Source organism: Amblyraja radiata, chromosome 16 (assembly GCF_010909765.2).
Source record: "Amblyraja radiata isolate CabotCenter1 chromosome 16, sAmbRad1.1.pri, whole genome shotgun sequence".
In the NCBI taxonomy this organism is placed as follows: domain Eukaryota; kingdom Metazoa; phylum Chordata; class Chondrichthyes; order Rajiformes; family Rajidae; genus Amblyraja; species Amblyraja radiata.
Genome location: NC_045971.1, coordinates 15,282,838 through 15,307,450, shown reverse-complemented (window position 1 = coordinate 15,307,450; position 24,613 = coordinate 15,282,838). Strand labels below are relative to the sequence as shown.

Sequence of the window (24,613 nt, the reverse complement as noted above, 5' to 3'; positions counted from 1 at the left end):
CGCATGTCTATGGGGAGTGGGAGGAAAGCAGAGCATCTAAAACATGTGGTCACTGGGAAAATGGACAAACTCCACCAGACACTGGAGGTTGGGATTGAATCCAGATTGCTGGAGCTGTGAGGCGGTAACACTATGCCGCCCAAAGTGGTCAACCCACAGTGAGGATCTGTTGCTTGTTTGCTGTCTTGCACTGTGTTGATGATGAGTGTACCTGCCTGTTACAAATGTCTAGCTTGGGCAAAACTTAAGCTAATACAGACCGCGAGCCCTGTGGCCTCAGGTATGGTTCACTTGCTCCTGCTTGGTAATACAACCCTTTTATATGTGAATCAATGCCAACATTTCACCGGTCATACAATGTTCTTTTTATTCAGCTGAGGGAAGGTTGCATGGATAAAGCACTTCATTTTCTTCACGGGACCGTTTCCCATTGATGTTAGAGAGTGGGCTGGAACTATTACTCCTGCTCCTTGTCCTCTCCTCTCCAGTCCCTGCTGGCCAGGCTGGGGGAGTGCAGGCAGTTGTCCGAGCGGGATGTGCTTGCAGTGTAGCCGGGCAGCTTGATGAAGGAGTGCAGTGGCAGAGCACAATGCCTGGCATTGCTGTGCCCTGTGGACTGGCCTCGCGTGGCGATGCTGCTGCTGATGCTGTTGGTAGCAAGAGAGGTCACAGCTCCGTAAGGGCAGCTACTGCCTGCTCGCGCCTGCTGCTTCAAATTCAGACTCAGGTTCCGCCTCAACCAGGACTTCTTTATTTCTGCCTGAACCTGCAGAGAGCGTGGAATAAAATTCCGAGTTAAAGAGTGGTGACTGGAAATACTGGGAATATTCCGCAAGTTAGACCATATCTATCACACTCCAGCACACCAGCAGGCACTTTTGCCCATGATGTCTGTGTTGAACATAATGCCAACTTAAAATAATTTGTTTTGTCTCACATGGTCCCAACCCCACCATTCCTTGCATATCAAAGTGCACTGAGTTCATGCAATTGTGATGCATTAATTGGTTATATAATTGTGAAGGGATGGTCAAACGTATGATGTCATGAATTGGCCGACCTGATGCTATTATGATGAGATAATTGGGTTTATGATGTCACTGTGAAGGGTGATGAGGGCTATGATGTCAACAAATTGTGTATTAACCTGAGGAATAGTTGGGTTTTTTAAATCGGCAAAGGATTACGAAGAAAGTGATATCTTAACACATATTTGGACAATAATCTGAACATTTTCCACTAAAAAAAGCTGAATAAATTTGCATAGAAGCAGAAAATGAATTAAATAGAGCAATGATGAATGAAAAGACTGAAACATTGAACTTATGTTTTGTGTCAAAGGAAAAAAAAGACATAGAGAAAATACCACGTCCAGGAATATCTGTATTTTCAAACGAAGGTTGCTAATGTTCCACACATTAAACATTTATGGGACTGGGGAAATATACTGGCTTGAAGAAAGAAGTGTTAAAACAGAGAGAAGATATAAATGTGTCTTTACAAATATTTCCAGTCTTACCTGGAATTCAATCTCCTACATCCACAAGCACATGCAATTTCAGATCATGATTCTGTTTCTGCCATTTGCACCCATCTGGAGTGACCTTAACCACTGGCTTTGTGTTGCTCTACCAAATCTTTATCCATTCAGATTTTCGCAAACATCCTTGTTCTCTCAATACCCTCCTTTTCTGCAAGTTCAAACCTGGTTAACTCTAACTTGGTTCTGACAAAGAGTCTTTGACCTGAACCATTAACCCTGATTCTCTCCACAGATGCTGCCTGGTCTGCTGAGTATATCGCGAACTTTCTGACAAAAATTTCCTATTAATATAAAACCAAGGTTCCTTAATATGGTCAGGGTGTGTTGGTATAATTGTACGGCTGCCTGTCATAGGTTGGATATTGCCGTCGCTGGCCTGATACCTTCGGCATAACATTTTGACAATGTGGCAACCTTCATCTCTGCAGTGTCGTGCCTCATTGTAGAGATGCCTGTGGTTGGAGAGCACCTTTTACATGGTCAAATTTCTCGGGTGCTTCGTAGACTGAAAAGCAGACAAAATTTGGCCAACAGTAGGTGATCAGAGGGTGATGCAAGAGACTACAGATGCTAGAATCTGGAGGATGAAAACAAATTGCCAAAGGATCTCAGCGGGTCGAGCAGCATCTGTGCTGTCTCACGGGTGCCATACAACCTGATGTGTTCCTCTAGATCAGGGGTGGGAGGCCGCATTAAGTTAGCTGTAATCTAATAAGGACGCATCCAAGAAACTTCAATTACATATAAGATTATTTTGTTAAATCTTCTTTTACTCTTTGGTATCTTTAAATATGTTCATTTTAAGATTAAAATAAAAATAATAAAAGACGAACTTATTAATACATATTAATAAAAATAAAAGCATTGTTCTACAAAATTTGGATTCATTCAAAAGGCCGCACTTAATGGCCTAGAAGGCCGCAGGTTCCCCTCCCCGGCTCTAGATGATCAGAAGGCTTGATCAAAGCAAAGGGGAGAGTTGGGGTGAAAGAAGGTAATTGCGGAGAGAAGGGTGCGGGCAACTGAGGCAAGCCGTGGAGAGGTTAAATTCAGACAGTGGCAGGGAGATTGCAGACTGGAAGGTTTCAGAGCTGGAGGGAACCGTGTGAGAGTGTTACCATGAGGTTACCTTAAAGCAAGAATAAGAATTGTTCAAAGACGCACTGTGTTTCTGAAGTACATCTGGCCTGTGACTTACCTCGCCATTACAGAAGCAGTAGATAAAGGCAACAAAAAAGCCCTGTTAGGAGAAGAAAATAACATAAGCTACATGTTAAAAATGGAAGTCACAAGAAGATGCCACGCAACCTGAGAATTGTACCGTACCCATCTTACAAAGAACAATTTCTCATTCAACTTCCCCTCTCTCTATCCACTTTCCAGCTATTTTTCTCTTTTAAGTCTTCATCCAATTCCCTATCAATGACTGTTCTTGGACACTGAATCCAGTGTAATGCTCACTTCATCTCTGATCTTTTAGCAATCGCATTAAATCTGTTACTCCTATTTATTCACCCGCCAACCAGTTTTTATTTACTAATTTAATAAAAAGGAATTGCAGATTCTGGTTTATATCAAAGATCAACGCAAAATGCTGGGGTAAGTCACCTGGTCAGGCAGCATCTCTGGAGAAAATGGATAGGTGATAGAAAAAAAAAATTGAAGAAGGATGCTGACTCGAAACGTTGCCTATCCATTTTCTCTAGAGATGCTGCCTGACCCGCTGAGTTGCCCCGCTGGGGCAAAGATAGAGAGAGTACAGAGGAGATTTACTAGAATGTTGCCTGGGTTTCAGCAACTAAGTTACAGAGAAAGGTTGAACAAGTTAGGGCTTTATTCTTTGGAGCGCAGAAGGTTAAGGGGGGACTTGATAGAGGTTTTTAAAATGATGAGAGGGATAGACAGAGTTGACGTGGAAAAGCTTTTCCCACTGAGAGTAGGGAAGATTCAAACAAGGGGACATGACTTGAGAATTAAGGGACTGAAGTTTAGGGGTAACATGAGGGGGAACTTCTTTACTCAGAGAGTGGTAGCTGTGTGGAATGAGCTTCCAGTGAAGGTGGTGGAGGCAGGTTCGTTTTTATCATTTAAAAATAAATTGGATAGTTATATGGATGGGAAAGGAATGGAGGGTTATGGTCTGAGCGCAGGTATATGGGACTAGGGGAGAATACGTGTTCGGCACGGACTAGAAGGGTCGAGATGGCCTGTTTCCGTGCTGTAATTGTTATATGGTTATAGGCAAATGGGACTAGGTCACAGAGACATATTGATTATCCTGGATGAATTATGCCAACGGGCTTCTTTCCATCGCCGGCTATGGAGATGACATCCCTACCTGAGAGGAGTTGACGAGCATCTCATAATGCATCTGGATCTGCCAAAGGATCGTGGATACATCGGTGTACGGCATGGCCATGAAAACTACATAATGAACTCCAAAAAGAGGAATGAGGACAAGTGTAGACTTCAACAGCTTTCTGAAAGAAAAACAAAGCAGAACCAAGATCAGAATGATCATGGATCGTAGAGTGGGGGCTGCTGATGTCATGGTCCATCCCTGCTCCAAGGTCAGTTGATGGCGTTGGTCAATGAACAGGGTTCAAAGACTCAGTCTGTGATGAATGTGCCATTGGTCGGTAACCGTTGGTGTTCAATGGCCTCTTTCAATGGAAGGACAATGGTCAGTGGCACGACAGTGCCCTCGCTCGGTGCTCAATCAATGGCCTCAGTTGGTGGCCATCTATCTTGATCAGTCATTAGAGGCAGTTCGGTCTATTATCAACATGGACCTAGTGGGCTGAAGTGGCTCACCTGTACTGCTGCCGAGGACCCAGTTTTCCTGCATTTTTCTCCCACAGTTTTGATGCCAAAACACGGACAATATTCATAAAGAGGAAGAAATTCACCTAAAGAAAGCAACAACGTCAGTTATTAAAATTCCACGAGTTCCTACTGCTGGGCCTAGACTTGGTATTGCATAGCTTCAAGAAGTAGGGATCTCCAATACCAGTGAGAATATGTTCCACTTGAGCCCCATTCCAGCAAGCAACAGCTCTATCCCAGCAGAGTCACCACCTTGGATCCCCATCCCAACAAGTCAGACCTTGTAATGCCCTATTCCAGTGGACAGTCTCTACCAGTAGGTCCCTATTCCAGTAGAGTTTTGTTGAGTTTAGTTTCGAGATATAGCGCAGAAACAGGCTCTTTGGCCCTCCGAGCCTGCGCCGACCAACAATCGCACACTAGCACAATCCTACACACTAGAGACAATTTACAATTTTATCGAAGCCAATTAATCTACAAATCTGTACGTCTTTGGAATGTGGGAGGAAACCAGAGCACCTGGAGGAAACCCACTCAGTCACATAGGGAATGTACAAACTCTGTACAGATAGCACCCGTAGTCAGGATCGAACCTGCCTCTCTTCCCCTGAAAGGCAGCAACTCTACTGCTGCACCACCATGCTGCCTAAAGAGGTTAGCACTTTCAGGAGGTTAGCAAGGTGCTGGCAGCTTGAGTACAGCTGGGGGTCTATATAAGTGTGCTTCTCCTGCCTGCTGATCTACTGGTTTGGCACAGACTACCCAGAGATCCCAAGCCCAGTGTCGACACCTCCTCACTTACCACAACGGCAGCAAGAATAGGAACCTGGTAAATCCACTTCACATTTCCAGCACTGAGGTCCCAGCATCTGACAGGGAGAAGTGTGAGAAAGAACATGTTGATGTGGGCAAGGACATTGCTAAGCATTCAGCAGGCGTGAGGCTGCACGCCCACATCTCCAACCCAGCTTCTTTCATCAACTTACGATACATCACTCTGGAGCAGCAGAATGAAAGCAAGCTCTCTAGTTCCTGCTCTCAATTGCCGTGAGAGAAGGGCAGGACTGGTAGCTCAATATTCCAGGGGACAGAGGCTTCAGGTGTGACGGAGATGCAGAGAGCAGGGGTGGGTGGTTGCCTTTTTGATGAGGGTGCTAAGAGAGGATGTGCTTGGGGGATTGTCCAGTGAGAGTAAATATTACTTTGCTGCTGAGCCTGTGCCCCGGATAGTTTGGAATATTTATACTGTGTACTCCCTCAATCCCTCTGCAACACAGAAGGATGGGTGCCAGAGTGAGGCACAATCTGCACAGGGAACATTTGCCCAATATCTCGCTTATACATCCAGTAACATTTATTCTATATACATTCACTTATTTTCATTTTAGTTACATCGAAGAAAACTTTCGGTCTCCAAATATTACCGAGAAAACTCTCAGCAGGATGGAAGAATAGCTAGGGGGATTTAGTATTCATGGCTTGGAGGCCATCATGGTTCTAAAATGGGGTAAAAAGGAGAAACTGTTGGAAATGCTCAGTTGGTCAGTCAGCATCTGTGGAGAGGGTGGCAGGATCCTTTGCCGTTCGATAGTCTCTCATCAGTACTGGGAACATTTGGTTTCCACTCCGGTTCTTGTATATCATTCCCACAACACTGAATTAAATGATTTTGCTATTGTTTTTGGCCTGCAATTTGTGCAGAGCAAGATCCCACAAAAAGCCCTTAATGAGTGAAGATTGATGTCACTTACATGGGAATGGTGTTAAATATTGTCCAAGACACAAGGGGATTTCCTCTGCTCCATTTTGAGAAGATTTACATCCTCAGCACTCTGGGTCTTGTACTAATATCTTGTGTGAATGCTGACATCTCTAACTAGTACACCCCTCCCTATGCATTGCACAGGACTCACAGTCTGGATCTTATGCTCAATCCCTGCAGAGAGTTAACCTGGACCATGCCCAGTCTCTGGAGCAGAGCAACCCAGGCCTCATCTCCTAGTGTTTTACACCAGGCCCCATGCAACGAGTTACCCCAGCCCCCACGCAACGGCAAACGTGTTCACGTCTTGAGGCAGCTCCTGCTCCTGGAGCTCAGCAAGTTCACTACTATTGAGTCCAAGAGTGTACGTACAGCGTATCTGCCAGTGATGCTCTTGTGATTCCCCATGCCGCCACCACCACCGCTGGGATCCCTGCAGAAAAGGCCAGAGAGAGACACACCTGAGCATCCAGCTTTTCTCTGTCATTGCACGCAGCAGTTGCTTGTGTCCTTACCCTCCCATCTCACCCTCCACCCGCAACATCGTAACCCCAGCCCATCCCCAATTCCACCCAAACCTCCACTCAAACCCCAAATCCTCATTGCCAGCCCCCACTTGCCACATCCCCACTGCCTCCCCCCGCACCATCCCCAAACTCCACCCAAACCCCCAGCCCTAATCTCTGCTATCTACCATCTCCCCCAACCCCAAATCCAACCTTACCACCAACCCTCGCCCACTATAGCTGTACATGTTGTCCCATCAGGTGATAAAAATCCACCTGGCACTGAGACGAACAGGGCCAACCCCCAGCCGGTGAGATACAATGTTCCTCCATCTCAAACCCTACCCTGCTATCTGGGGCCCACATTCTGCTGTCCGGCCATCCATACCCATGCCAGGCTCTGTCCACTTCACCCCTAAAGAGGCCAAATGACTCTAATGTGCCTTCACTCTGCACTGGATAAAGCCTTGTGCTTATCAGTGACTGTAGAAGCGTGCATTGGGACCCTGTGGTTGGGAACAACACACTCACATCCCTGAGACAATCAAGTGCTTGACAATCAGAGGGAAAGAACCCATCATCATGGTGTGCTCCCATTCATATGTTCTAGAAGCAGTTAGACCATTCAGCCCATCAAGTCTACTTTGCCATTCAATCATGGCTGATCTATCTTTCCCTCTCAACCCCATTCTCCGTCCATAACCCCTGACACCCGTACTAATCAAGAATCTGCCAATCTCCGCCTTAAAAATATCCATTGACTTGGCCTCCACAGCCGCCTGTAGGTCTTCTCATCCTTACCCCAGCCAATCAGTGTCAGCGCCCAGAGATACTTCTTGTCTGATAAGAAAGCCATGAAGATCAGACTGTGCAGGTAAAGGCCCTCGACCAGAATCCAGTAGTGATTGGTGGCGAGGAAGTAGAGGAATAGGATCACCGCCACCTTGCAGCCCGTCTGCAAAAGTAGAGCTCAGTTACAAGACCAGAAAGGAAGTGGGCACCATACAGACCAGCCACTGGCTGGTGACTGGCCCATAAACCGCCACCATTGCGTTCCCCAGATATACAGCCTCGAAGCCTCCCTCCTTTTACCTGACGTCTGCCTCTTGCTGGACTTGGAGGACAAACACATCTCTTGGCCCAACCTGAAACCAGCGCCTGCCCTCTGCAAACACGGGTAAGGGAACTGATACTCCCAGCCACGAGATCGCAGGCAGGGCCCTGAGGCTGATGTGGCCCAGGTAAACCAGGCATGGCACCACAGTCAAATGGCCAGGGCAGCGAGTGTTTGAAAATACTGATCCAGGGCATTGGATAGACATTGCCCTCCCTCACCACATGGGCTCAGCCACACTCCAGGAGTCTGCCCATCCATCCTCTGCTCTGTGTCCCGAGCTAAAGGTCTGTGTCAGCTAAGTGGCAGCAGGGTGGAGCTCACCTCTGCCAGGCCAGAGCAACCACAAACTCGCTGCTGTGGAAATGTGGTCACAACTCACTGCCTTGGCACGGTGGTGCAGCGGTAGAGTCGATGCCTTACAGCACAGGGGACCCGGGTTCGATCCTGACCACGTGTGCTGTCTGTACGCAGTTTGTACATTATCCCCGTGGCCCCCTGGGTTTTCTCCAAGATCTTCGGTTTCCTCCCACACTTCCAACACATACAGGTTTGTAGTTCAATTTGTTTGGTATAAGTGTAAATTGTCCCTAGTGTGTGTAGGATAGTGTTGATGTGCGGGGATCGTTGGTCAGTGCGGACTCGGGGGGGGGGGGGGGGGGGGGGGGGGGGCCGAAGGGCATATTTCCGCACTGTATCTCTAAACTAAACTAAACTTGTGTAAATTGGTCACCAGCTGAGGCTCAATCAGTCCAAATGAAACATCTCAGCCTTTCACTGTACCTCGTTACAATACAATGACAATAAACCAAACTCAAAGCAATGGTTTGTGTGTATCTGGTACACAACATAAATAAACATACATGTCACGTGGCTGGAAAATTAAATGACGTATAACCAGCATGTACAGTCACAAAAAAGCACTGCATCTCAGGATATGCTGTCTCCTTGACCAGCCGTCAGGCCCAGGGGCTTTCTCTCTAAAGCCCAGCTGTGGTTGTGCAGGACATGTACTCACGAACTGCCCCTCACTGGGGAGAGGCATCGCGTCGCCCACTAGATCTTCAACACGGAACTCCAACCCATTCATCGTCGAGTTTGAATAGACCATGACGTCCTTGACGAAGATGCTGATTGCCCGGCACATGAAGGAAATGAAGAGGTGCATGTGGATGTAGTTCCTGGTACAATGTAGCCGCCTGTGGTGGGAGAGGAGACCATGGTGTCAACCTGCAGTAAACATTCCCTGCACAGCTCCTGGGCCTGAAGCACCACCCTCGTCTATAGTAAACCAGCTCCCTAATGCAGTGAAACCTCAGGGACAGTGAGGAGAGGCATCTTCCTTGTGAGTGTGGCAAGGCAGCAGCACAACCAACATCATTTGTGGGAACGTTGGTGCACAAGTAGGAGAGGCAGGCAGAGGAGGAACCGCCACCTTGTGAGGTCGGAGTTGCGAGCTATGGAGAAGAGGGTCAACCGAGTTTTCTGTTTCTCTTTCTCAGTTGAAGGTTTGGAGAAGAAGGATATGGAAGCTAGAGCATAGATGAGTGCAGCATGGGAACAAATCCTGCAGCCCATGATGTTTAGTTTAGTTTAGTTTATTGTCACGTGGACTGAGGTACAATAAAACGCTTTTTTGTAGTATGCTATTCAGTCAGTGGAAAGACTATACATGATTACAATCAAGCCGTCCACAGTGCACAGATACAGGATAAAGGGAATAATGTTTAGTGCAAATTAAAGTCTGATTCAAGATGGTCTGAGTGTCCCCCATTAGGTAGATGGTAGCTCGAGATGCTGATAGGGTTGTTCAGTTGCCTGATAACAGCTATCCAGAAGGTTAAGGCACATGGGACCCAAGGTGACTCCAAGGCTAATTGAGTCCAAACTTGGTCATAGGAGGCAGAGGGTGGTGATAGAAGGGTGTTTTTGTCATTGGAAGTCAGCGACAAGTGTTATACTGCGGGATCAATACTGGGACCCTTAGTATTTGTGATTACTTGGTTGTGAATGTACGATTAGTAACTTTGCCGATGAAAGGTGGTGGTGTTGTGAAACGAGAGGAATTGTCTAAAGCTACAGCAGGATGGAGATCAGTTGTCTTTTACAGCAAATTTTAAGGTACTAAAACTGAGACCGTGGGAGGGGGCTTGTGGGGGGGGAGGGGTGGGGGGGGGGGGGGAACGAGGTAAAGAAAGTCTGATGTGAGGAGTGGAGGCAGAGGTGAGGAAATTCAGAGGTGCGGAGGTGAGGGAAGTCTGACGTGAGGTGAGGGGCCCAGTTAATGAAATTCTGAGGTGAGGAGGGGAACGTGAGGGACCGTGGTGTGGAGAGTCTGAGGTAAAGAGAAGGGTATGTGGGATGTACTGGAGTGAAAGGTGGGCGTGAATGATCTCAAATGGTAATCGAGTTTGAGCTGATACGGAGCCAACACGTCTCCCTAAACCCACCTCACCTCCCCACCCCCCGACTCAACGTCATTTGGCAGCTGAGACAGAAAGGCAGTGACGTCGCACTTACACGCTGATCATTCCCTCCCGGTGAGCCGACTTTAATGAGACGGATAATAATTGTAATCCGAATGAGCAGTAGCTTACCTGAAATAACTGAGAATGGCAACGGCGCCCAGCAGGGAGGCCAGGGAGATAGAGTAGCCCACCGTGTACATCAGGTACAGACGGTCAAACACAACCTGCAGAGGACATGGGGCACAGGCATTCACCATCTCGCTCTGTGTCACCGGGAGACAGTACGTTCCCCCCTCAGCACAGTGCTCACAGGGGGAAACACCAGCAGTTCCCATGTTCAAAGGCTGGCTCCATCTCAGTGCACTGGGATGTGGACTCCCCTTCACTCTCCCCCTCACCTCCCCACTCCTCACCACCAACCCTCACCGCCACCCTTGCCCCTATTCACCACCCCCACCCTCATCCCCAACACCCCCACTCTTGCCCCCACCACTCACACCTCACCACCACCTGCACCCTCACCCTCACTCACACCTCACCACCACCTGCACCCTCACCACCACCACCACCACCTCCATTCCCACCCTCTCCCTCAACCCCACACTCGTCCTCATCCCCACCCCCACCCCCACCATCTCCCTCAACCCCACCCTCGTCCTCACCCACACCCCTCGCCCCCACCCAATCCCCCACCCCCACCCTCTCCCTCAACCCCACCCTCGTCCTCACCCCCACCCCCACCCTCTCCCTCAACCCCACCCTCGTCCTCACCCCCACCCTTACCCCCACCTCTCGCCCCCACCCCCACCCCCACCCTCTCCCTCAACCTCACCCTCGTCCTCACCCCCACCCCTCACCCCCACCCCCACCCTCTCCCTCAACCCCACCCTCGTCCTCACCCCCACCCTCGCCCCCACCCCACCCTCGCCTTCACCCTCACCCCCCACCCCCACCTCTCGCCCCCACCCCCACCCTCGCCTTCACCCTCACCCCCCACCCCAGGCTTGGGGAGGTGTTCTCTACCTTTCGGTGCCAAACTTCTGCCCACTTGAACTGGGTGCACTCGGTGTAGTTTGCCCAGGTTCTGTTCCTATTGGACACCAGCTCCCAATCACCATGAACACTGCACCTGCGATACGCTTGCCCTGCCAAAGGAGGAACAGCAGCGTTATTGTACAGGTGAGACAATGCAGTCACTTAGTCGCCACAGAGATGAGCAGAGTGAGCATGGAGTGTGCAAGGGGCGCGTGCAGAGTGGAGTGTGAACAAGGTGAATTGAATGTCTAGACTGAGCAGAGGATGTACAAAGTGTACAGAATGAACAGCGAGTGTGCCAAGTGAGCACAAGAGTGCATTGAGTGTGAGCAGAGAGTGAGCAGCCCGAAGAGCCATGAGGGTGACCAGAATGTGTGACTAGTGTGAGCTTGAGCATTGGAAACATGAAGTGAACTCAGTCGGAGTGGGCATTGCCAGTGTGAGTGTGGTGTGGGCACAGCAGGCATGGTGTGTGATTGACATGCTCATAGCTGGTGTGAGCAGACTGATTCACCATTAACTCCATTGACCTCAGTGATGGTGAGTGGTGAGGGGATGACCAGTTGACCACTATCAGCACTGTGCCTGCTGTCACTATGGGAGCAGTCTGAGAACAACTAGCACACTGTAGAGGTGAGCTGCCTGTGAGTCTGGTCCCTCTAAGAGTGCAGGTACCCCGAGTGTGAGCATGGTGTGAACATGATTGTTCCGATGGAGGTGTGAGTATGAGCAGTGTGGTTACCTTTGTGATTGAAGTCGTGGATGTATTGAGGGCAGGAGATGGCGATGCTGTGGTTGGCTTGGGCTGGGGGCCAACACACAACGCCATCCCACTCCGCCTGGCAGGCTGCCCCTGCAGGGACAAATGGACACAGAGATCAGAAATGTACAAAGGCAGCATTTTCAAACCAGCAAAAAAGGCAATCGCACCATATATAGAAAGGAGGTGGAGACACAAGAGACTGTTATTGCTTATATTAAGATTCCAGTATCAGCAACACTCTGGAGAAACTCAGTAAATCAGGCATCAACTGTGCAGAGAATGGGCAGTTATCTCCAATTCACACATTCCCTCCATTAACCCTTCCTAACCTCACTCTGTGCCTCCACTAACCTCCCCAATTTCCTGCTACTCACAGTGGTAACCCGTTCCCAAACGCACTCAAACTCCCAGTGGTGACTTCTACACAGTTCAGAGACAGTCGACCGTGGCCATGTCTTCAATTCACAGCGTTGCCTTTGTTAGTCGTCACCCACTGTTCCCAGCACTGTTCCCAACACGATTCTTCACTTCATGTCAAACACACCCTGCAAGAATTCACGTTCACTCCTCAACTTTCTGTAACTTCACGTTTATCCATGCTACACTGCATCTGCCACATGTCTGCCCGGGCACTCAACTTGTCTAAATCACTTTGAAGCCTCTTTGCATCTTCCTCACAATTTACAATCCCATTCCGTTTCACGTCACCAGCAGCTTTAGGAATATTACCTGCGGTTCCCTTGTTCAAGTCATTGACATGTACTGTCAACAGGTGGGGTTTAGATACAGGGAAACTCATGGGACACTCTGCAACCTCCATAACAAATAGTATCAGAATTGAACGTGGGTTGCTGGTAAAGCTCCGTCCTCTGGTAATTTTATATGTATCTCCTTAACTTCTCTTATTAGCCAGATGTAGTTCGCTTGGCCTATTGTGCTTTTGCTCCATTCCTGCCTTTGCTCCTTGATTACTAACTATTATCTACCCTCCATCACCCCTTTCCATGAAGCTCCCCATTTCATCACAGCCAACCCACTATTCATACTGGCGTTGTTTGCTTTGTTTAGATTTACAGCTCCAGCCTCACTCCTTGCTTCAGGGAGGAATTCTATCATTATTGTCACACTTCCCTGAAGGAGCGCGAACGCACTGGTGTCTTCTTCTTCTTGCGTATGGTGAGCACAGCCTAAAGTTGTAAGATTATTTGATCTTATTTGATTGTGCACGCCGAGTTGATTGCATTCGTCGAAACAGGGCGGACCACGTGAAGGTTGCAATCTCCCACCCCTACCCTGGTGTAAATCCACACTACATTTTTGTTGGTGTTGACTGATGTTTCAGCTCAAACTCGTGGAGTTAGTGAACCATTACCTGCTTTCTGTGCTGGTTTGGTTCTCAGATTTTTTTCACATTCTTCCTTTGCCTCAAACAGCAGGTAGATCTGCTCATCCTTAGTGATGACATCGTCAGCATCCACCTGTCAGTAACAAGGATTAGTTTAGTTCATTTAGAGATACAGTGTGGAAACAGGCCCTTTGGCCCACCAAGTCTGCGCTGACCAGTGATCCCTGCACACTAACACTATCCTGCACACACTAGGAATAATTTCCAATTATACCAAGCCAATTAAGCTTCAAAGCTGTGCGTCTTTGGAGCGTGGGAGGAAACCGGAACACCCGGAGAAAACCCACACAGGTCACGGGGAGAATGTCCAACTCCATACAGACAGCTCCTGCAGTCAGGATCGAACCCTGGGCACTGCTGCTGTAAGGCAGCAACTCCACTGCTGCATCACCGTGCTGCCCTAACAACCAAGCGGACCTCACAGTTCCATTGACCTGACACCCAGGGTTTCTCTGTTAACCCACCTGCTCCCCTCACCCCCTCCCCCCCCCCCTCACCCTTGATCTATATCTGCCATTCATACTGCCCTCCCCCATTCTTGCATTGAAGGTCGACACTAAATGCTGGATGGACTCAGGGGGTCAGGCAGCATCTCTGGAGAAAAGGAAGTGGTGACGTTTCATCAGACCTCGCCTCCCTATCCATGAACTGATGCTTCTCCTCAACCACCAGACTTCTCTCTCTGTTAGCTCACCTCTAGTGCACATTCACCCTCCCAATCTTCCCCCCCTCACCTGTTTAGTTTCTCCATTTGACCCCATCCCAGTTTCACATCTCTTAACCCCATCCCAAGCTCACATCCTATGACCCCAACACAACATCACACTCTTTCACCCTCCCCTGGGTTTTGCTGCTGCCAGTTTAGTTTAGAGATGTAGCATAGAAGCAGGCCCTTCGGCCCATCGAGTCCATGCTGACCATCAATCACCTACCTATTCAAATTAGTTCTATGTTATCTCACTAGTTCTATGTTATTTGCCCCCACTCCCTACTTGTAACAGGGTTTTTTTTTACAGAAGTCAATTAACCTACAAACTGGCATGTCTTTGGGATGTGGGAAGTAACCGGAGGACCCGGAGGAAACCCACATGGTCACAGGGAGAATGTGGGAAGTTCACACAACACCTGAAGTCTTGATCAACCCCGGGTCACAGGCGCTGAGAGACAGTGGTTCTACTACGCCACTGTGTCGCATCTTGGACCCTTTTCATCGATCTACTGAAAATGGCAAGAACCATGGCCTCATGAGAGAAGTCTCATATTTCGCCTAGGCAGCTTACAGCCCAGTGGTATGAATATTGATTTCTCCAACTTCAGATAACCCCGACATTACCTCTCTCCATCCCACCACCAGCCGTTGCACCAGCTTCTCATCTTCACCCTACAAACAGCTAACAATGGCCTGTTTCCTTTATCATCGTTACTTTTTTGCATATCTTTCATTCATTATTCATCATCACTCTACATCACTGTCTATATCTCTCGTTTCCCTTATCCCTAACCAGTCTGAAGAAGGGTCTCGACCCGAAACGTCACCCATTCCTTCTCTCCAGTGATGCTGCCTCTCCCGCTGAGTTGCTCCAGCTTTTCGTGTCTATCTTCTGAGACATGTTCCTGGGCTTTGCCACTTCTTCCTCCTCCTCCTTTGTCCATAGCTCAAACTACAGGGAGCGAACAGGACAGAGTACAACACTGAAGATCCCCGCACCGTGACACTGACATTCTGCCTGCAATATGCCAGGTGATGTCCATGGTGAGTATCAGCACAAGGATCTCAGAGAGAGGAAGGGAGCCATCCCACTGGGCTGAACAGACTCTGCTCTGTTAGATGCTCCTGCCCTCTTGCCTCTACCGGCCGTCTGCCTAAAGCCATTCTTTAAATATTAAAGATGACCAATATGTTAAATTTTTAATGAAAATTAAACATAAATTTATAATGTATCTGGAGCATGCTGTTTTGTGTGTGTGTGTGTGTGTGTGTGTGTGTGTGTGTGTGTGTGTGTGTGTGTGTGTGTGTGTGTGTGTGTGTGTGTGTGTGTGTGTGCGCGCATGTGTTTATATTGTGATGTTATCAGAAGCGATGGTCATGCTGAGTGCTGGCTGCAATTTAACTGTTTCACAGATACTCTGTTCATTAAAGTCCTGAATTCTCAACAGAAAGACAGTGTGCTGATTGGCATATTAGCATTACCTGTATATTGTGGCACACGGCATTTTAAAGGGCATTGTTGTAACAAGGTGAGGCAATTCCTATTTTCGTTGTTCGTTTCGTCAGATGTGGCTCTCCCTACCTTCCCCAAATAGTTCACATTAAATATAAATTAATCAGACATCCTGCACCAATGAGCAGAGGCGCCCACACAAAGCCTTTCTACTGATTGTGCATATATTTCTAAATTGTACTTATTGTTGCAAAACAGGAAAGACAGAACCAATTTATGTACAGCAAGTTCTCAAACCAATAGTGACAACCAATCTCTTCTGGTGAGCCTGTTTGAAGGACAATTATCTCCAGGACATCTGGCCAATTCCTCATTTGTTTTTCCAATAGTTTAAAAGGGTTTTTCACACATGTTTGAGTAAATTGAGTGCACGGCAGTTTAATTATAAAATTTGAGGGAAAAGTTGGTATCTGATTAGTTTATTCCCAACATTTCCAAGTTAATTTCCAAAACCTCAGGTCCTCTGTGTCAAATCAACTTCCCAAGATCGTGGCGAGCTGCGAGCAAGTGTTTTCCGCCTGCACTCTGAGGAAGAAGGCAGGAATGGGGTACTGATTGGGGATGATCAGCCATGATCACATTGAATGGCGGTGCTGACTCGAAGGGCCGAATGGCCTACTCCTGCACCTTTTGTCTATTGTCTATTGTCTATAGAATCATCCCGGGGTGGAAGGTATGAAGCTTCCCATCTTCTGGTGGAAATGTCCACAGACAGTCGGTGTTGGGGGCCAATAGTGGGGGAGGGGCAGGGTGGGCCGGGACAAAGACAGCTGTTCTCTCTGGTTGATTTTATTCAAATGTTTTAATTTCAGGAGATCATAAAGGTTTTAGGCTCCGTTATCATTGTTTAGATCTTAGACTAGATTTTGGAGATACAGTGCGGAAACCGAGTCCGCTCCGACCTGCGATTACCCCTTACACTAGCCCTATCCTACACACTAGGGACAATTTACAATGTTACCAAAGCCAACTAACCTACAAATCTGTACGTCTTTGGAGTGTGAAAGGAAACCGGAGCACCCGGAGAAAACCCACAGAGTGGCCACAGGGAGAACGTACAAACTCCATACAGATGGCACATGTAGTCAGGATTGAATTTGGTTCCCTGGCGCTGTAAGGCAGCAACTCTACCTCTGGCCCACTGTGCCGCAAAAATAAAATGTTTGTATTCTCTCAAAAAAGGTCATATGATCCTTACGATCCTATCATTCTTGAGGACTGCCCTAGCCTCATTATACTCTCAAAAAGCATCAATCATATTTGTCTAGATTAAATAAAATCTGCCATTTTCAGCCCATTTCACCAACACATCATTATCTCTCTGCAGGCTATGGTCACCCTTCACACTGTAAACAACACCGTCTAGCTATAATCCACACTCTTGCTCATCTTGCCACCTACTGTACCTCCACATCCAAAGCATTCAAGTATTTCAAGTATTTCACATACATCAAAAATCCCAGCTTCGAACCCTGTGGGGCATCGCTGGCCACAGTCATCCAGTCACGAGAAACACCCTCGACAATTACCAATTTTGGACCCAGTTCGCCAATTTACCCGGATTCATGGGCTCTTACTTTTTGAACCAGTCCCACATGTTGGATGTTATTGAAATCTATACTATCATCCATAAATTGCATCTCCCGCCCAGCCTAGATTTGATACACTTTGTTACCTCTTCAAAGGATTGAAACAAATTGGTAATACAGGATCTGCCTATGATAAAGCCATGTTGACCGTCTCCAGGTAGTTCCTGCGTTCCCAAGTGATCACCAATCCACTCAGTCAGAATTCCCTAACCAGTATATTCCCTAACAGTGTTGTTGGGCTCACAGGTCTGTAGTTACCAGGCTTTTCCCCACACCCTTTCTTGAAATGTGGGACCATTTTTGCTGTCCTCAAGTCACCTTACCAGGATATCCTATCAGGATGCACCACACCTTGTTTTCCTAACAGCACTACCCAAGACCTCAAGGAATTGCAGAGAGTTGTGGATGTAGCCCAGTCCATCACACAAACCAGCCTCCATCTACATCTACATCTACATCTCACTCTGCCTTGGGAAAACAAGCAACATAATTACTCTGGCATTTTGTATCTATCTTCGGTGTGAACCAGTATCTACAGATCCTACCAACACAACATAATGAAGGATCATTTACACCCCACTCATTCTTCTCCCCTCGCCTATTGAAAGTATGTAGCACCAAATTCAGGAACAGCTTCTCCTCCACTGTAAAATATTTCTGAATGTTCCTCTTATAAACTAAAAGTTTAATCTAAATCTCCTAACCTACCACATTGCAGCCTTCATAGCATGCTGTTAGTTCCTGCACTTTCCCTGCAGTTTAACATTATATGCTGTAACATTATATTCTGGACTCTGGTATTTACCCATGTATTTTCCTCTTTGCTCAATCTATTGTACTTAAATATGATGATTGAATTCATGTACGGTATGATTTAACTGGATAGCATTCAAACAAAGTTGTTCACTTTATCTCAGTGCCTACAACATTGCCAAACAAATACTAATACCACAGAGATAATAGATCAGCCATGATCTATCTTATTGAATAGTGCTCTTTTGTGGATGCTCATGGTGAGGCCCTTTTAGTGAATGAGCCAGTGATGAGTTGGAACTTGGCTCGACGTCTGTGTATTCACAAGCATCACTGCATACATTGACCATACACACACACACATACAAACATGTGTGCAAGCGCTCACTCACTTGCAAGCACCCCCCACACATACACGCATGCACACTCATGTGCACACACACACATTTACACTGCACATGCTCACACTTGCGCACCCATTTATGCACACATGCAAGTGCACAGACTCACCCACGTATGCACACACACACATGTACACTTGCACACACATTAAAAGACATGCACACATAGAAGCATGCATGCACCCCCCCCCCCCCCCTCGCAATCTCATAGACAGTCACTAATCTACAACTGTCCCTCACACACAAGTGATTCACAAAGAGACCTGCAGACTGATGCAGTGGTTCATTCTCCAGCTAAAGCACCACCGACCGCTTCTCTGCTCATTGAAACCTGGTGTTTTATCATTATTCCATCAAACTATCCCCATTTAGCCCCATAGCAGAAGCGTCCACGTCGCGGGACTGGAAACTGGAAGTATCCTGAGCTAATTCTACTGCAACAAGTGATGGCTCCCACTGATTGTCGCCGGAAGTTTGCGTCCTTTTTTAGGACGGACGATGACAGCGACGTCAACATTTGTAACAAGATGGACTCAAAAGAAGGAGAAGATCCACGTTTGATGTGCGACTCAACCTTCCTTCAGCGTCTCCCAAATTTGCTGCAGACATCATTCGAGCGAGGAGTGAGAGAAAGCCGCAGACAGGCAGCAGTCTGCAGCTGAGGGGCCCGTCGTACAAGGTCTGGCAGTGAGTGGGAAGCCCAGTGATTCTTCACAACTACACTCCAGTCTGCACCAGTCACTCTCGGCCAGGTAACAGTTCAGCACCAAACAAAACTTAGTTGTGAACTATGCAGGCAGGTATTTCACAGTCTGGTTCAACTCCCATCGCTGCCCATCAGTGATTCGATCAGAATACAGGCCATCTTGTCTCCTCACTGATTTAACTAACTGCCAGTTGCAGCCTTTGTACATAACAACCCACTGTGAACGATGTACACATATTTAATCCCTGAATGGATAGCTGTAGCACAAGACAGCATAGTTGCGGTATTGCTGGAACAGTAATTTGGAGCGAAGTTTGCATTTCGGGAGTGGGTTAACACTTGACCTTTTCATTCAGAGTGCAGTGACCAGCAGAACGCTGGCCTGGGGATGGGTATCAGGGAGGTACACGGTGTGACTGGGAATACATCGGCAGCGCAGAGTACTGGAATATGTGAACAGCGAGGAGATCCACCTGTGTGTAGGAAGGAACTGCAGATGCTGGTTTACACTGAAGATATAGGACACACAATGTTGGAGTAACTCAGCGGGGACAGACAGGCAGCATCTCTGGAGTGAAGCAGCGGGGACAGGCAGGCGGCATCTCTGGAGTGAAGCAGCGGGGACAGGCAGGCAGCATCTCTGGAGTGAAGCAACGGGTGACGTTTCGAGCCGAGACGCTTCTTCAGACTAAGAGTCAGGGAAGAGGGGGAGAGACATAGAGTTATGGAAGGGTAAGGTGTGAAGACGAGCGATCAAAGTGGACGAAGTTCAAGGCAAATGTAGAATGAATCGTGGTTACCTGAGGGGAAGGCGGGAATGAGGCATACACTCAGTAAAATTATTCAGGAGGACAGTGAAACCGGTCAGAGAACTAGGATGGGGGAGGGATGGAGAGAGAGGGAAAGCAGGGGTTACTTGAAGTTAGAGAAGTCAACATTCATACCGCTGGGTTGTAAGCTGCCCAAGCGAGCCATTATACACTTTCCTTGAACTTCGTCTCCTTTGATCTCTCGTTTTCACACACCCTTCCATATCTCTAAGTCTCCCTCACCCCGGATTCTCAGTCTGAAGAAGGAGATCTAGCTACCCATGGGGGTATAGAGCATACACTATAGATATCAAACAGACATAGATCGGACGCGCTCTTAAGCAGGTTTACAGAGGGAGCAGAGGATCGCTGAGATCCCACTTTGATAGTTAAACCCCAGTTTTACCTCCCCACAACATGAAACATTCATTCTGCTTCTCCCTCCACAGATGCTGCCTGCCCCCACTGAGATTTTTATTAAATTACTCACTGAAATTACTCCCCTTTAGGGCAGGGTTGCCAGATTGGGGTTTTTTCGCGCCAAATTCCAGAAATCTGTTTTTTTAAAAAATTTAGTTGGCGTCTGACAATTCATTTGGCTTTTGGGCTTTTTCCTGGCTTTTTTTCTTTACATGCTAAAATTATCTGCACGAAAATTACATACCATCCTTTTTCTAAAATATTTTCCTTTAAGATAAATGTTTTATGGTCAGTTACATTTGGCAATACTTCTGCCGCCAACTAGGAGGGTCGGGGAGGGGATGGGGGGGTGAGCACTAGGACCCACCCAGCAGAGTCAGCCCACTGTGCATTCAATATGCAGCATCCAAGCTACCATCAAATATTGGATTTTTACTGTCAGAAATACCCAATTGGTTTCGCCGTAGTGAATTAAGACGAGAAGCATGCAAATAATAGTGATGAACCCAGCTAGAGAATTTGAACCAACCCGAACTGCCCCCCTCCCCTTTGAAAATCATTCATCTACGCGGTGGCTTGTGAGTTGAAAGGTTATGTTTAATATTTTGATGAACTGGGAAGACCTAAAGGCTCATTTCACTTAGAAACATAGAAAATAGGTGCAGGAGTAGGCCATTCGGCCCTTCGAGCCTGCACCGCCATTCAATATGATCGTGGCTGATCATCCAACTCAGTATCCTGTACCTGCCTTCTCTCCATACCCCTCCCTTTAGCCACAAGGGCCACATCTAACTCCCTCTTAAATATATGCTGAACTGGCCCAATCAAAGTTAGATACAAAATTCAAAGCAAGACTCCTAAAGGAAATGCTGTCAGACTACAAAAACTACTTGTACTTGAGTTTGCAACACCTGTTGTGCAGGAATTTGAAAGACTGATCAGCCTTTTTTCAGCAGGTACACAAAAATGCTGGAGAAACTCAGCGGGTGCAGCAGCATCTATGGAGCGAAGGAAATAGGCAACGTTTCGGGACGAAACGTTGCCTATTTCCTTCGCTCCATAGATGCTGCTGCACCCGCTGAATTTCTCCAGCATTTTTGTGTACCTTCAATTTTCCAGCATCCGCAGTTCCTTCTTAAACACTAAGCCTTTTTCAGCAAACCAAAGCCGATCCTCGTGAATTGTACCAACAACTATTCTTACACCAGAAGATTCTTCAGAACAGACTGTATGATGCCAAAGGACAGACAAAAAAAATACTCATCAAGTTGATTTTGGTATCAAGTTCTTAACAGCATGTGATAAGTTCCTACAGCAGAACAACAGTGCTGAAGCTCATCTGGAAATTTAAAAAAATGTCAAAGAAAGATGTATGTCTATGCGAGAAGAAGTTCTCTGTCAATTTACACGTAAACCTCCGTCGGCAAGAGATACATTTGAAAGTTTATCAAAATTGAGCCCTGTGACAATAATGAATCAAATTCGAGGCCTAGGTTTTCCGAGTTACCCTTTATACACCATGCAGGAAACAAGGCCAACACAAATGAAGAACAATACAGACAAATGCCTTTTGTTGATTTGAAATAAGAAGCTCCATTTAAGAAAGACGGACTCCCTACAAACACTGACCAGTTTTGGATTGGTGGACTTTATTCAGCATCAGGCATTTAAAGAGCTTGCCACCTTCGCCCTTACTTGCCTGATAACCCCTGTCACCAATGCTGCAGCTGAGAGGATATTTTCTCTTGTAACCTCTGTTAAAGCGAAGGCAAGAAATGGAATGCAGCTGAATCTTCTTGTTGCTGTTGTGAGAATCAGGGCAGAACTATTGCTTTCAAGCAAATGTTGCAAAGACTTCAATGCATCTCCAGAAATGTTGAAAATCTTCACATCGGACAAGATTTATGCCGTATGTTCCACTCATTCCAGTGGGGAGGATAGTAATGACCTGGATCTGGAGCTTTTCATGTGATGGGTGTATGAAAAATATATTAAAGATTGTTTGGCTATTTTTCCTCGGATTTTCTAGCATTGCTTGCCCTTTTTATTGCTTTTTCCTAGTGTTGTTTGACTTTAAATTAAATTAAATTAAAATTTCAATCTGGCATCTGCTTTGGGGCATTCGTGAACAAGAGTTCTTGCACCAAGCTGGCATGTTTCACGCCAACTATTACTAGAATTTATTTTAAGAATAAATTATAGATTTTATTAACTGTATTTGAACAGTTTATTAAGAACTTTAGGGAAGATGTGAATGCTTTGAGCCACAACGGAAGAAACGAGGCTATCTACTTGTGTGAACGATCTGGAGATGCTAAGGCTGTTCTCCTTGGAATAGTGTTCACCCGGTTGCGGGGATTGCGCGACACAGCGAGACAGTACCGATATAACGGACCGAATGGCCTCCTTCCCTGCCGGAACAATCCATCACTCACCAATCGCTCACCAATTCACAACTCAATTGAGTTGGAGTTCTCCAGCCAACTTGGAAGATTTGGTGGGAAATGTTTACTTCCTGTCAGTTAGCTCTGTGGCATTCCACATTTGGTGGCTGAGGATCGTTTTGATTTAAGGGAGACAAAAATGCTGGAGAAACTCAGCGGGTGAGGCAGCATCTATGGAGCGAAGGAATAGGTGACGTTTCGGGTCGAGACCCTTCTTCTGAAGAAGGATGCTGCCTCACCCGCTGAGTTTCTCCAGCATTTTTGTCTACCTTCTATTTTTCCAGCATCTGCAGTTCCTTCTTAAACATTTTGATTTAAGGAGTATTTTTTTAAGAGGACAAATATTGATTTTCCTTCATACACAGGGATATGGCGTCCGATACCTGATACAGCCCCCACCGCTTCCCTTTTCTTTTAAAATGCGTGCACGATTGTTTACCACATCTGTGGAATTTCACAAAATCTAAAGATATTAGATATCGAGTCACAGTGTGGTCCAGGATCGATCCCAGCCCAAAAGACTCGTGGAGGTGTCTGCGAGAGCCTTGTAGTCATTGCAGGCGTGAGAGGCAGCGAGCGAGAGTGGCGATCCTATCACACCTCACTACCCGCCTCCCACCAAGGTCGCGATGACCAGATCTGCGGGCAATCTCTGGTCGGTTCCGGGTGGCATTAGAGTCGTTACTCACCCTAGCACATGTGGTCCGGAGCAGAGCAGAGCAGAGCAGGAGCCCAAGCCAGCGGCCGGCGACCTCTCCCATCCCCGTGGCGCGGCTTCCATCGGTCGGCGAACCCCCGCCTTTAAACAGGAGCGCGGCGTGGCATCCCCGCCCCCCGCTCCGCAGACCACTTCCCCGGCTGCCCGACGCCCGCTCCCTGGAGAAAGAGGAGACCCTTCTGCTTGTTAACTGCGTGTCAGTCACAACGATACAAGCATTACACTTTTTGCACAAACTTTTTTTTCCTTTTCGGTGTTTTGATAATTTATCTAGAGATTACGTATAACAATATATATATAGATGAATAGATAAATAGAGAATAATAATAATACATATAATAATAATAATAATAATAATAATAGTAATACTAATAATAATAATAAATATAATAATAATTATTAGTATTACTATTATTACTATTATTATTATTATTATTATTATTATTATATGTATTATTGTATGTATTATAATAATAGTAATAGTAATACTACTACTACTAATAATAATAAATGTAATAATAATAGTAATAATAATAGTAATAATAATAATAGTACTACTACTACTAATAATAATAACTAATAATAATAATAATAATAAAAATAATAATAACACGAAAACTATTACTACTACTACTAATAATACATATAATAATGATATAATAATTAAATTAATAATAATAGTAATAATTATAAAATTAATAACAATAGTAATACTACAACTACTACTAATAATAATATAAATAATATTAATTATAATAATAATAATAAATAAGCAATAATAGTAATATAAATGAAAGAGACACAAAAAGCTGGAGTAACTCAGCGGGTCAGACTGTATTTCTGGAGAAAAGGAACAGGTGACTTTTCGGGTCGCGACCCTTCTTGAGACTGATGTATATATGGTGTATAATAAATAATATCTTTATGTGGTGTCAGAGTCTCAGTGCCTGCGGTGCTGCTGCAAGCCGGATTCTCATTGTTCCTGTATCTCGCTGTAACTTGTGCAGTTGACAATAAATATTTGACTACGTGAAGAGATGAAACCCAATGAGCACATGGAAAGATCTGCGGAGTTACCGAAACTGAAGCGAAATAAGACCATGTAACACAAATTACTTTAAGTAAAGCA

At 46.4% G+C, this 24,613-nt stretch overlaps 1 protein-coding gene across 2 annotated transcripts; it reads right to left on the bottom strand.

Moving 5' to 3' along the window:
- Positions 1-348: 348 nt before the first annotated feature.
- Positions 349-23,633, bottom strand: LOC116981947 (parathyroid hormone/parathyroid hormone-related peptide receptor-like). Of its 2 annotated transcripts, XM_033035178.1 has the most exons (13): positions 23,456-23,633; positions 13,390-13,495; positions 11,997-12,107; positions 11,243-11,364; positions 10,349-10,443; positions 8,770-8,950; positions 7,439-7,592; positions 6,504-6,564; positions 5,172-5,238; positions 4,358-4,452; positions 3,882-4,023; positions 2,742-2,783; positions 349-766 (listed from the first exon to the last, which is right to left on the bottom strand). In XM_033035178.1, the coding sequence occupies exons 1-13, from the start codon at positions 23,525-23,527 to the stop codon at positions 458-460; spliced, it is 1,557 nt and encodes a 518-aa protein (XP_032891069.1). In that variant the 5' UTR covers positions 23,528-23,633; the 3' UTR covers positions 349-457. The 2 variants fall into 2 exon arrangements, with proteins under 2 accessions (XP_032891069.1, XP_032891070.1); XM_033035179.1 differs by lacking the exon at positions 11,997-12,107.
- Positions 23,634-24,613: the final 980 nt, after the last annotated feature.